The sequence below is a fragment of the Poecilia latipinna genome, unplaced genomic scaffold (assembly GCF_001443285.1).
Source record: "Poecilia latipinna isolate Pla-1442-1.1 unplaced genomic scaffold, P_latipinna-1.0 Scaffold707, whole genome shotgun sequence".
Classification (NCBI taxonomy): domain Eukaryota; kingdom Metazoa; phylum Chordata; class Actinopteri; order Cyprinodontiformes; family Poeciliidae; genus Poecilia; species Poecilia latipinna.
In genome coordinates, this window is record NW_015113323.1 from 127757 (window position 1) to 141569 (window position 13813).

General features: G+C 37.3%; 1 protein-coding gene across 1 annotated transcript in view; it reads right to left on the reverse strand.

The window, feature by feature from the left end:
- nagpa (N-acetylglucosamine-1-phosphodiester alpha-N-acetylglucosaminidase) overlaps positions 1-13813 on the reverse strand; it is a 17159-nt gene continuing 3346 nt past the window's right edge. Inside the window, exons 4-12 of the mRNA XM_015045085.1 lie at positions 12807-12946; positions 11563-11671; positions 8749-8877; positions 8463-8668; positions 8309-8356; positions 5442-5570; positions 4154-4285; positions 3078-3159; positions 1-2181 (exon numbers count right to left, since the gene is read on the reverse strand). Coding sequence (XP_014900571.1) covers positions 1956-2181; positions 3078-3159; positions 4154-4285; positions 5442-5570; positions 8309-8356; positions 8463-8668; positions 8749-8877; positions 11563-11671; positions 12807-12946 — 1201 coding nt within the window. The 3' untranslated portion in view covers positions 1-1955. The remainder of the gene's footprint in view (positions 2182-3077; positions 3160-4153; positions 4286-5441; positions 5571-8308; positions 8357-8462; positions 8669-8748; positions 8878-11562; positions 11672-12806; positions 12947-13813) is intronic.

Here is a 13813-nt window from a genome sequence, read left to right on the forward strand (position 1 = left end):
TGACCTCAGACATGTTTTATTAAATATTAAAATTAATGGGGGGTTTCTGGTGACACCAGGACCTCAACCTGACCCAGTACATTCTTAACTCGTGTTGCTCAGCAGTCTGCAGAATTATATAACAAATAACAGAGACATAACCTGAAGATAAATATGTATGAATCATCTCAGTTTGTTTTCCTCGTTGGTCGCTTTGGTTCAGTGTAAAATAATTTAACAGGCAAAAATTTAAAAAAATGCAAGATTACTGGTTCAAAATTAGATGGTAAAAAATTATTACCCTTGTTCCCTTCCTTAATACTTTATTATTTTCACATTTGTTATGTTTTTCCACAGCTTTTTTATGACATTGGGACATTTGTTTAATAGTTCCTTTTTAAATAAATTAGATTTCAAATTTTATCTGATGTTTAAAATGTTTCCTGCATTGGTTTAAAGCATAAAACCAATGCAGGAAACATCATCATCTTAAGAAACATCATCTTAAGAGCCAGAACTTACGGTTTTGTTTCATTATCTCTCCTGGAGGCAAACATGATTGTTGAAATTGATTTCCTTGCATCAAAGGGAAATCTGCAAAGATCATCTTAGATTTGCTATACTTTGTTTCTTCCTACCAGCAAAGAAATGAACCCAGAAATCTTGCCTGCAAACACTCAACATGCCAAGTAACGTTCATATTATATTAACATTCGTAAACACTACGACACTTTGGCTTTATACATGGAGCAGTCCCGTCCAGTTTCACTGCGGTTGCATCATTTAGTAGTATGAACAACCATGCAAAAACAATTAAAAAATCAGATTGAACCAAAAAAAAAAAAACTAAAAAATCTGAATTGAGGATCAAGATCTGTTGTTTGAACACAGCCTAAGCTGTAGGATAGTATCTGTAGCAGGCGTGAGCAACATGGTGTCAATAGATTGTTCTTGGTAAACTTTAACAATCTGCTGTTGTCAAAGTATCTGTTCTGTTCACAGCAACCTTATTTCACTCTTTGGCTTCATAAATTAGCTTCCATCTAGCAGGAACAGATTTCACTGAGTTCAAACTGAGCAAATATTTGAGAGGAAAACCAAAATACTTTACTTGTTTGATGTACATAATAATAACTTACGGCTGTACTTTGAATATGGTTTGCTTTGTACATTATTGTCTTTTAGATAAAAGTTTATCAGATCAAACAGGAAAAAGTTCCAACTTATAAAACATTTTTTTGCATTGTAATCTTAAATGTATAGTAATTTCCAATCTATATAAAGGGCCAAAAGTTTGGAAAAACATTTTAAATTCATTCATATAATACCTTAGGAACATAAAAAATAATCTGAAATTACTGTAAAAAACTGCAGCTGTAAAAAACAAAACAAAAAAACCCAAAAAAAACATGGCAGGTATTTTAAGAAAGTTAGTAAGACACTTTAAAGTCCTTGAAACAATTTTTAAGGCTTGTAAACATCTGACTGCCAGTAAAAATACAGGTATTAACAGTATCTATATTTTACTATTAGTACATCCTGTTCTAGGTGAGACTCTAGTAAGGAAGTAATTTGCTGTTTGTGTGATGAAAGCTGAGGAAGACGACGAGACGTTAGCATCCGTCTGTACAGGTTAGAGCTCATGCTTTCAGTTTTAAAGAGAGTTAACATTATCATACCTGGAGCTGAAAGACAAAACAAAAATCAAGATTTTGTCACTTTCTATTCATTTTCAGGTTGAAACACCTCAACTTGAAACAAAAATCCTGAGAAAACTTCTGCCAAAAGACTTTGGGGAAATCTGAAGATATGTTTAAAGAGGAATGTTGTAAAACTGTTGGGCTTTGTCGTGTTTCACATCAGTATTCCCGTATTGGTGGCAGAACGTGAAGTGAGTGTTTTTGTGCAATAACAGTGCTCTCACTGCTCATCCTCGATCTTCCAGGCAGCTACGACCTCCCTGAGTGTGACGGAGACTAGATTTCCTCCTGGGAATCCGAGTCCTCCACTCCCAAGCTCCCGTTCCTATTTTCTGCAGTGCGTGAAGGGGCTCCGTTGATGTCCTGTAGCGGTACATAAGAGTAATCCTTTCGCTCAGGGAAGCGTGATGTCACTGATCTGCAGCACACCTGGTGACATGAGACGATCAGGCTGGCCAACAGGAGACAAGTGAGGACGAGGGTGATGACTAGCCATGATCGCCTGGGAAAAAAGCAGGAATTACATCAATTTCATGACACTGCACTCAATAAATTAACTTAACCTGAAAAAGAGGAAGGATGTTTTTAAAAGCCCTGGCACTGAAATGTTGAAAAGGCACCAAAAACACTAATTTTGTACTGAAATAATTTCTGAATAGATTTTCACCAGACTGTGTTTGGGTCACATGACACAAATGGACAGGAAGCTGCAGCAGCCAGCACAGTCTCACTCACTGTAAACCTCAGTGTAAACTACCTAGAAAAACTTTGCTCAGTTGTTTGTTCAATTTCACGATTTGGTCTGTTTTCCACAGGATGTAAATAATTTCACAATTTAAATCCAGACTTTTATTAGGTCATTTTCTAATTTGTTATTTTGAGCCATTCAAAGATAAAGCTGATGCTATTTTTACACTGTTGTCCTTCTGCATTATTCCCATTTTCAGATGAAAAAGCAGCAAAACAGTCCAAGACCATCATACCACTTCCAGTGTGTTTGACTTTCAGTGTGATTTTCTTTTCTCATTTGTCAAAACATCTTCATCTTCTTCTTTTTACCGGACTCATGACGAGAGCAGACAGCAGAATGAAGACTTTAGAACTGTCCCCCAAGTTTTCTCTTATGTTTTTATTTCCAAAGAAACGTTTCAGTTTAAAATTAACTAACAATTTTCTAGTGACATTGAAAAAAAAAAACTATCTTTTATAACCACTGAGACTTGTTTGAACACATTTGTTTACTTTTGTTATTGGTAACTTTACAAAAGATCAATGTTATGTTTATGTGGAAACACTAAAGTTGTTATGTCTTTGAGAGGACATTATGTTTCTATTATACGTTCACTGAAAAATGACAGCAGAGAAGAAAAGTCAGAGGTTTGACCTTTAAAACCTTACTCTGTTAGATAAGGCTGCTCTCTGTGAGATTCTTCTTCTTGTCTCCAGGATGTAAACATCTGCTTGGCCAGGCATCGTCCAGCTGTAGAGAAAAATAAAAGCTTATAAAAAGAAAGTAACTAATAGAAATGGCCTTTTCTGGAGCACTGACTGTGGCATCTTTAGGGAAGTTTGTTTGGATGTGTAGTTGAAACTAAGAGTGGTGGGACTGAGATATGATGCACTTTACTGACACAGACGTTTTTCATAATTTCATAATTATAATTTCCAGTCATTGTTTACGTCTGGATTTACTGCGTCTGGCTTCTTCCGGTGCAGAATTATGACACGTTTCACGACAATGATGTAAAAGTTGGATAAAATGTAACATGACATCTTCAGACTGCAGATGCTTTGAAAACAATCAGATACGTATAAAATTTAGTTCAACATATAGACGTGGCATAAATTGGATTTTTACTGAGGATGAAGTGATAGAAATTGGGCCTTTGAAACGGCTATAAAAAAGTCAGATATGTGTGAATGTAGCCAAAGGGAGAGCCAGCAAATCCTGCGGGCTTCAAAGTCTTAAATCTGTTTAAATATATTTGGATCTTGAATTAATCAAAAACTGTATTTTTTCCTTCCAACTTCAGAGCATTTTGTCTTCCTATTCAGTTTTTTTTTTCCAGGATAATGTTCTTTATCTCCTATGTAACAGTCACGCTATCTCTGTAGTAAGAGATGTGATCCCATGATGCCACTGACCTGTATAACAACAGAGACGCAACATGACTCAAGTAGCAGCTTCTGTTTCATTCAGGGGTGTATGCTTCTGTCTTCTTGTTTAAAAATGAAATGTTAGCTTCAGTTTTAAATAACATGCATATCCAAATAAACTACATAAAAGTCTGGATGCATTTTAGAAACAAAAACTTCAGTTTAGCTGATTTTTGTTCATTTCTACTCTGTTATTCATCCAGATTTTTCTAAACAGGTAAATTTGCACTCCAGCAGCAGATGATGAAGTACAGACAGTGGTGTTTACATGCAGAAAACCACAAAGTCCCATGCACAAAATAAAGCTGGATATGTACCTCTGTGTAAGGTGTAATTGGTGTCTACTGGTAATGTGGTGTTACAGCTTCCTGTCTGCGGGTCACATGGGCACAAGTCGTCACATCGACACTCCTGAGCGCAAGATGCACCGAAGAAACCCAAAGGACACGCTGAAAAACAGACACAGTTAGGTTTTTATGATGAATTTGAATGACACAAAAAGTTGTATAAAAATGATAAAATATCACATTTACATTTTTTCTTCTAAAACGAACTTCTTGAATCATAATCTACTTCATTTGCCAAGCTTGCGACATGAACAAGAAATCTGCCTTTGATTCATTTTGCTCTCAATGAAGACATTTTAAATATGAGTATGTAGAATAATAAAAAATACTGCTGTAACATCAATACAACCAAATTATAGCAAGCTTAGACGTTACCAAATTACCTTCTGCCACTTTACAGACACAATATGGACAGATGAATAAATTAAATAAAAACAGTTTTAAAATATGGGGAATTTTGCTAGAAAGTATCCTTTAATTTACATTTAGTGGTGATAAAGGCAAAGCCATTGTGTCACCAAGCTCTGAATGAAAACAAGACCATTAAAGTCTTGATGGAGCACAAAAGACTTGAGTTGTTCGCCCAGAAAGGCTGAAGTCGGACTAAAACTTGAGTCTGATTGTTGTATTTTTCCACCTATAACTAAACCATGATTGCAGAATGACAAAATAATGTTTACAGACGATGTATTTCAAAGTAATAGCAGCCAAACATTTTCAGTAGCCTTCTCCCTGGTCCATGATGTAAAACAACATGTTTCCTTCACACAGTGGTGAATTGATGCACTGAGTGTGTGATCACTTTTTCTCACAACCAGAATGAACTTTTTTTAGCTATTTAAACTACAGCAGCTTTTTCTTTGGAATGGAAACACAGGTCAGCTGTAAGTCCCGAAGATATTAAAAAAAGAAAAAAGAAAACACCAGAAGTTCATGAATCCGTCATGGAGGCAGTGCTTATCCTTCTTTGGACAACTTGTGGTGATTCCCACTAGAGAGCAGAAACAACTTCGACCCCATGGTTCAACTTTAGCAATTTGGCCATTACATTTTTTAAGCATGTCATTTTTTACTCGCTTACTGAAAAAAGAGCCTTGAATGACAGAAGGTTGAATCTCTGTAATATCATAACAGGTCAAAAGCCAAAATCTATTTGCTTCTTTCATTTAATGACTGACCAATCACTACTGCTAGGTGCCTGGATAAAGTATTTATGTGAGTTTATCTCAGCTACATATGAAATGAAACATAGCAATACCTTTTTCACACGTGTCACCATGGAAACCAGGAGGGCAGACACAGCGACCGTTGACAGGATCACAGGAACCGTTATTAAAACAAGAGCAGGTTTTGGTGCAGCCGTCGCCGTAGAAACCTGGGAGGCATGCTTCAAAAAAAAAAGAAAAAAGAAAAAGGCTAAATGCATGTAAAGAAAAAGAGTTTTACTTTATTTTTTAGCATTTCTACTTATCCTGAGACTTTCTAAATACATTTATTTCCCAGAAAGCAGAGCCAGATGTTCACAACATAATGTGGTTGCAGAATGGATAAGGTAAACATAACGTTAAAAGACAAGCGAACAAAACAAAAACTCCTGAAAAACCCTTTGTTTCTCTTTTCTCTTTCAGACTATTTATGTTTGTGAACATCTGACATCAATTCTGGAAATGTGTTTCATTGTGTGGCAGATGCAATCCTTCATACATTAAGAAAAACAGAATTAAAAGAAGAAATATAATAGAACTTATCCTTTATTTCCCAAGATGGGGAAAGTTCTGTGCAACAGCAGCAAAGTGACAGGCAATAAAAGCAAGTAGGCTTTTATTGCCTACTACTTTATGTATTTTTATTTTCAAATAAAAATACATAAAAACAGAAAAAAAAATACTGTACAGTATGGGCAATTTTTTTTTTTTTACATAAATAGTATTTTTACATAAGTTGTTTGGCGTACAACGCCAAACAAGAACTCAGAGATAAAACTAATAAGTAAAATAAACAATGAAAGATTGTTTTCACACTTTACAAAAGCAAATTAACTACTCACATAAATCCTCCACTTTACTGCCCTCACAAAATTTTATTGTACTGAGTATTGTATAACTAATAATCCCAAAGTGTGATGTTACTGTTGTGACAGGCAAATAAATTCTTAACTTAATGTGCTGAATTAGTCTGCAAGTTCTAAGTTAGGCTGATAAAACTGCCATCGTCTGATTTCACTGTAGATCAGTTTCACAGTTTAACTCGCTTAAACTCTCATTTTAATTCCTGGCTATGAGCAAAACAATCAAAAACAAATTATCTGACAAATGGCTGCTGAGCTGAAAACTTATCTTTCAAGACAATATAAAATTAGCTGTAAACAAGTCAGGAGGAGTTCATGTACAACTTTCAGAAATGATGTGGGTAAAGGGCGTGTTGTCACTGAGGTACAAGCTTCATTTAAGATTATTATTATTGAAGATCATCTTATTTATGAGACACTGACTTATATCTCATAATTATCTGCAAACTCATTTGTGTCTATTGAAAGAGTCTGCATTTACTGTCTGTTCTCTGAAAGTTTTACTTATATAATAAATTTCAGGTTTAGAGTAGTTGAGACTGACATGCTTGTACAGTAGGGTTTACAGTTCTATTCTAAAATATTATTATTCCTAGAACTTTTTTCACTTTTTGTCAAATGTATATTATTTCTATCTCAAGAACAGAGCCATTCATAAATCCAGAGTTACCTGTTTTCAAACATTTTGAGCAGAGTGGAATAAATTTAGTAAAAGCTCAGTCAGAATGGATGGAGAGTGTCTGAGGGATGTTATTTTCAAGGTCTGTCAGAAATTTCCAACTTGATTTAGGTCTGGACTTTGACTAGGCCATTTTAATTCATGAATCTACCTTGCTATAAACCATCCCCTGTAGCTCTGGCTGCATGTTTAGCATTGCTGTCCTGCTGGAAGGTGTCAAGTTTTTTAAAGTCTATCAGGTTTTCCTCCAGGATTCTCCTGCATTCACATCAGCCCTGTTTCGTCTGCTTGAATCGAACTCTAGTTCATTTAATTAGAAAGTTTGTTTTGATTGGGGAACTGTGAATGTGGACAAAAAAGCGAACTCTGGTCTGCCTACAAACTCCGGTCTCGATTCGATTGATGTGGACTTTGTTGCAGATTGAATGCATATGTGAACAACAAGCAAACCAGGGACTGCTCCGAAAGCAGGAAGCAGACTGCAGTGCAGGGCATTCTGGGTAAATACAACCAAAACAAATTAGAGAGTCTAGTACCAGCAGGAGAAATGGCTTGTGGTCTTTTGCCAAAGACAGAGAGAAATCCTACAATCACTAAAATCTGATGCCACTCCATTTGTATTTACATTTTGTGAACAGGAAAGTTGGGCTCATGTCTCATTCAAAGGGTTTCACGTTGTGTCCTTCAGTGGTTCGAGGGGGTGAACAGGTTTTTCAGTTAGTTAGCATGTTGGACACAAAGCAGTGTGAGAGCAAACGGGAGAGGCTGAAAATGTAACAAAATGTTACAATTCTGGTTCTTAAGTGTGAAAACACTTTCCCTCAACCAGTTTTCTGTGCCCCTACTGAAGAAAATGCATCCCGCAGCAAGATGCTAACAACACCAGTATTTCACTGTGGGGTCTGTAGTTTTCCACCACGCAGCATTTTGTATGTAGGTCAAAAGGTTTAGGTCAGAGTAACGCAATGTTCTCTAACCACTTTATATTGCCTTGTTGCTGAAAATGTGCTATATAAATAAAATTACCTTTACATTTACCTTTAACCAACCTATTAGGCCTTAAACTGAACAGTTGCATTTATACTGAACAAATTCGCAACTTTTGGTTTCACCAGATTTTATTGAAGGGTATTTTGTTAAATGAGACTGAGTGAAAAAGTACATCAGATTTTCATTTGTAAAAATTGCTTGATTATGTTTAAAATGTATTGCATTTCACAATAATGGTCCACATTGTGTTTGTGTTTCACATTAAATTAAAGTGAAATACACTGACATTTGTGGCTTAATGTGAAAAAATAATAAAAAAAAATGTTCAAAGGGTGTGAATTATTTTACAAGCAGAGTGGGTATGTGCTAATAAAGGATCTGTCTTTACCTTCACTGCAGTTTGTCCCTCTCCATCCAGCATCGCAGATACAACCACCTGCAACACACAGACAGAGATCAGGAGAAACAGCAGAAAAATAAAATGTTTCATAAACAGAAAGAAGAAACTTTGGCAGCAGCATTAAAGGTAGGAGTCCGCTCACTGGCTGTACAGAAACCGTGGGGTCCGCAGGCGGGGGGCTGACACACCAGGGTGTCACAGGCTGCACCCCGCCAGCCCTTCTCACACCGGCAGCGTCCGTCAACGCATTCACCGTGTTCGCTGCAGTTTGCGGGCTGGCATAGAGGCTGATGAACACACAGAACAGTGGAGACTTCTCTGCTGCAGCGCCACCTGCTGTCGGAAGTGCTGGCAAGGATTACAAATAAATGAATAATCAGAAAAGGAAGAAATATCAGAAATCTTCATGTGAGGGATTAGTGGCTCACCAGTGATCAGAGGGGTAGCTGGCCAGAGAGCCATTAACCACGTAGGTAGAAGACCCGCCTCCATCCAAGTTAATGGCATTGACCACGCCGTTGTCCTTCAGGAACTCTGCTACCTGCCAGAGATTCATCCTGTTTGGACAGAAAAAACACTTCAAATGCTGGAAATGAATAAAAGGTTATAAACATTTGATCTAGATGAAGCCTTTTTATTTTTAATCAGGGAAAAATGATCACAGACAAGGTAAAAGATAAACTTTCTGCATTCCCCTGCAAGAAGCACATCTATTCAGTGACTTTTACTCTAAAGCTGACTTTGCTGCACCCAAATCTGTTTTAATGCATTTATTAAACTTGGCTAAATACAGCATGTGTTTTCAAAGAAAGAGTGGCCTAAATGCTGATGTCACTGCTCAGAAATGACTTCATTTTGTTCTATTTTTTCAAATTTATACCTAGAAAATTAGAAAAAAATGCAAGAACCTTTTTCATTTGTATGTATAATTATTTACATATCCCTTTCCAACAAAACATTTGTTTGTGTGGTTAATGAAAATAGTACATGCTTAGCCTATATTTTAGACGGTAAAGAAAAAAAAAAAAAAACTTTTTTTGGCCTTCATATATTTTGATTCGACGATTTTGGCCAAAAGTTTGCATACAACTTCTTTAAGATAAAAGTTCATAATTTATCTCCACGTTAATTTACATTTTATGTTGTGAAAATGTGAACAGACTCTTCTGTTTATTTTGAGTATGGTTAAGGGAACCAAGCTGTAAGATTTGGTGTTATTTAAAGTCATATTGTATTCTGGTGAGATGACAGAACTCAGTGGTGAGAAAACTGTTTGCTTCAGCTGATTTATTGCTTCTTACTTGGTACTCACTGATTTATAGAGACAGGAAACACACTAGAATTTATTTTTAAATCATCACTTAATTTAATTTTAAGACATTAGTGCAAATTTGCAATAATAAAGCAGCTTATACTTTGTTAATTTGAAATAATATTGTTTAAAAATAAAGTAAATGAACCACAGGACTCTGCACATGACTACTCTTTGCTTATTCATGCCACCCATGTAAACAATATTAACTTAGGTGAACAATAACAATCAACATATATTTTTATTGCCGGTAGAAACCAGAAGGTCAGTCTGTTTGGTCCAACCTGACTTTAACACGTTTTATTGATCAGCTGGGGTCTGATATTGACAAGAAAAACACAGAAGTCAGAGGTTTAGACATGTCAGAGTGTTGTGCTATTCTTAGCTAAATCATTAACAGCAGAACATTAATCTTCAGATTGTCAGCAGGGATGAGGGGGTTCACAAGGCGAAGGGAAGTCAAATCCATATAACTGATTGGTGGAATTGCCAGAAAAACGGGTTGAAGACAAACGGGCTTTGCTGTGTTAGTTCATCTCATTAATGAAGTCTCTAAATATTTTCTCTAAAGTTTCCAGGTTCTGTTGTTGTCACTGAGATTCACCATCATTACTGAATAATCTCATTATTTATTGTTGCATTTAACTACCATCGACGCCATATTTATTATCCTCCTATTTTGACTCTGACTCTCACATATAATGACTTCATGTCAGAGATATTCAGCTTCCTAGTAAACACCTCATTAAACTAACAGCCTTATAATGACTCCAAGTGTTTTTGTTTGTTTTGACTCAGGACAAAGTCGACTTTTACCACATAGCAACAAGGCTTTCCACTGCAAACAAACAGGTTCATATGGAATAGCCAGGACTTAAAGTAATTATCTCAAAGTTTATTTGGCTTTTCAGCCGAGTTTACTGCAATCTTTGTTATGGCTTTTTTCAAAAACCATAAAAAATAACACTGAATTGTGTTTCTTTCTTGCTATAAAGCAAAAATGTTTTTAATAGCGTGCATTTATATAATCCGACTAATTAGGTTTTTCAATGAAGGTTTTGCAGCTTAGTTTGCAGGAGTGAGGGCAGCAGCCAGTTGTAAAGGCTGCTGACTGTTGTGCTTGGGCAGAGGTTCCCAAACTGTGGGGCGCGCCCCCTAGGGGGGGCGCCGTGTCATTGCAGGGGGGGCGCGGGAAGCCGTCTGGATGAAAAAAAAAAAAACATGAACACTGCATGCGCTGGGTTTTTACCTTAGAATGGCCAACTCTCTGTTATAACTATGTCAATTTGATACAGTAGAGGCTTCCACACTTCCCATATTTGTGTCCTCTGTCACTTTTATCAGCAGTTAAAACTGTTTAATCCGTTGTTAACATGTTGTAACCTGTTTTTCCGAGCCGCCTTCAAACGCAACATGAGCGCTACGACGCTCGCGCTGGGTTTCCACCTGTGAAGGAGACCTGCTGCTGCTGTGCGGAGCTACGTAGGTTTGTGTTAGAATCACGGCAGCAAACCAGCAAAACGCAAAGAACTTTTCACAGTTTTTCCCTCCAAACTAACCGACTGAGTTGAGTAAAGCTGTTGGATGCAGGTAGTGTTAGTTAAAAGATGACTAGCTAATATCAATACAGAACCTTAAGCTTAACAAGTACCTTGTAGGCTACCGGAGTTGGTGTCTATTTTCAGCTACGTACATTCATTTTGCCCCCAAAGAAGTCGGATGTCTCTTCCCCCCCCCGCAGAAAATGTTTGGAAACCACTGGGGGGGCGCAGAAGAAAAAGTTTGGGAACCACTGTGCTTGGGGAACATGAATCCACATTACAAATATTACAAACACCATCTTCCATTTAATCAGTATTTCAAAATGACTACATGTTCAGAGGAGAACACTAATCAATCGTAAACGTCTTTCAGCTAATTTTTTTCTTACCCTCTTTTTTCTGTTTGGCCATCAATTTGAAAGAGGATCAGTCTTCCCTCTTCGTCGTGGCCCACTGCGGTTCTGGCCGACACCACATCCACAAAATACTTCAATGACCCTGACATAAAGAAAAAAAACATTCACTGATTTTATTAAAATACCTTTTTCACAAAACTAACCAAACAAATCAGCAAATGCTTTTTCTGCACTCATGTTTTTGACCTCAAGTTAGGCATGAGGAAGCCGTGCAGTAGAAGAATTAATGCCACCTGCAGGTGGGAATTAGCTTCACTTAAGCACAATGTTTTGTGAAAATGTTGCTGTAAACTCATAATTAGGCATTAGGATCTGTTGATTTTGCATTCATTTCCATGATCTCAGAAGTAGAAACACAGGAAGGATTAAATTGGTAAGAACCTCACGGCCCCAGCCTCTGGAGGTGGGACAGTTGCTGTATGTTTCTGCAGGGATAAGAGAGGACACAGAGGTTGATGTGCCCCTAAAGGTCTCTATGTCAAGGAGAAAAAAAGCTTACTACGCTGTAAAAATAAAACTTCTCCAACCAGCAGTGTGGCTGCCACTCAACTCATTCTGCAACTTCATCTTGCAGTTCAACATGATTATAAAGTGCAGAGGGTCTGTTTGGTCTTGCAGGAATTGAACTTTTTAAAAATAAAGATTTAACTACAACATCTGCATACAATGTCTTTACTTAAGATGGATGCATTATTTGCCATCTATCACATGATGATGCTAAGATTCCTCTGATGAAATCACAGACAGATCAGTTTCATGAGCTCCTAAACTTGCCTGCTGCTCACAAAGCTGATGGCTGGAACACAGGCCCTCCTGTCACTGCTAACCAAACATGACAGTGTTGTGTTTTTGTGGCGCCAAAGTGTTTATTTCAGGTCACAGATGAGTTTGTGTGTTATGCAAACATTGGGAGGCGGAGAAACTGAGATACTGCTGTGTTTATTTACTGCAGGACTGGAGCTCGTCCAGTTGCTTAGGGTGAGCTGAGGTCAGGGAATCTGATTCTGGACACGGATGGAGGATATTCTCCAAAATGTGACTAGTGTGATCAAGAATCGCATTCCTGATTTTAGAAAGAGAAAATCTGGATGGTCTTTAGTAAAGGCTTTATTCCATGAGTTAAGCTTCAATTAGGTTTGGGTTAAACTGTGTCAAATCTTAGGAGTTGATGTCTGAACCAAAATCATTGAGCAGTTTATTGAAGATCCAGAGCGTACCTGTCTCCTCGGTCTCACTGCACTCCGCCTGCAGACTCTCATTGATGTATATCTTCCTGTCCCTCAGCAGCCAAATGACTCCACTGACCAGCTGAACAAAGGGGTTGGACTGATCTAAAACATCTTTCTGTGACAGATACCTGCACATCACAAGACAAGATTTATATATTTATATATAAAGGCCTCTTTTCACAGTTTAGCACCCTCCAGAACAGAACACACCAACATTACTGTCATTTTCACTCAGCTTAAATGGTTAAATGTTTCTAACAGATTTATCTAAAAAGGCCAATTTAAGTAAATGTCAGTTAATATCCCATCTGCACTGTAAACACAATGGAAATGGTCCAGATTTGTAGATGAAGCTGTATTTTATATTCTTAATTAAATAATATTTCGGTTTGGGTTCTTAAAGCGCATAAACCCAAGTCTTCACTCATTTATTTGTTTGTCACAAGTAAACGCTGAATCATGTAGAAATTCCTGGAATTGGTGACCTGGGTTATCAAACAAAGAAGTTAAATAAACCTCTTGATGGTTTACAGAGGTCTGAGAGCATGACAGTGTTTTTTCTTCAAAGTTATACATTTTTGCTCCATCCTACTGCAGTAACCACCAGATTTTATGCTAAAATCTGCTGTAGCCATGCGGAGAAATGAGTGTGTTGTTTTTGGAAAGTGTCAAGCTGCCATGTTGAAGTTAGCAACATAGACAACTGGTGCCGTGCTGAGTCATCAGACATGAACTTGTCACCAGAGGATTGTTGTTGAGCATCTGTTGAAGTGGACCGGAGGTTAAACTGTGGGCTACATGAACATGCTAACAGGAAACCACTCAGCAGAAGTTGTGATGTGCTTTACATAGCCAAATGAGCCGATCAGCAGAGACAAGCATGAGGAGAGATCATCCTGTACATGTGATGAAGTCAGGTGGAGACGAGCAGAGTGGTTCAGAGGAGTCTGGTGTTTATGGGCTTACATATGAAGCAAAAATATATAATGCACCTT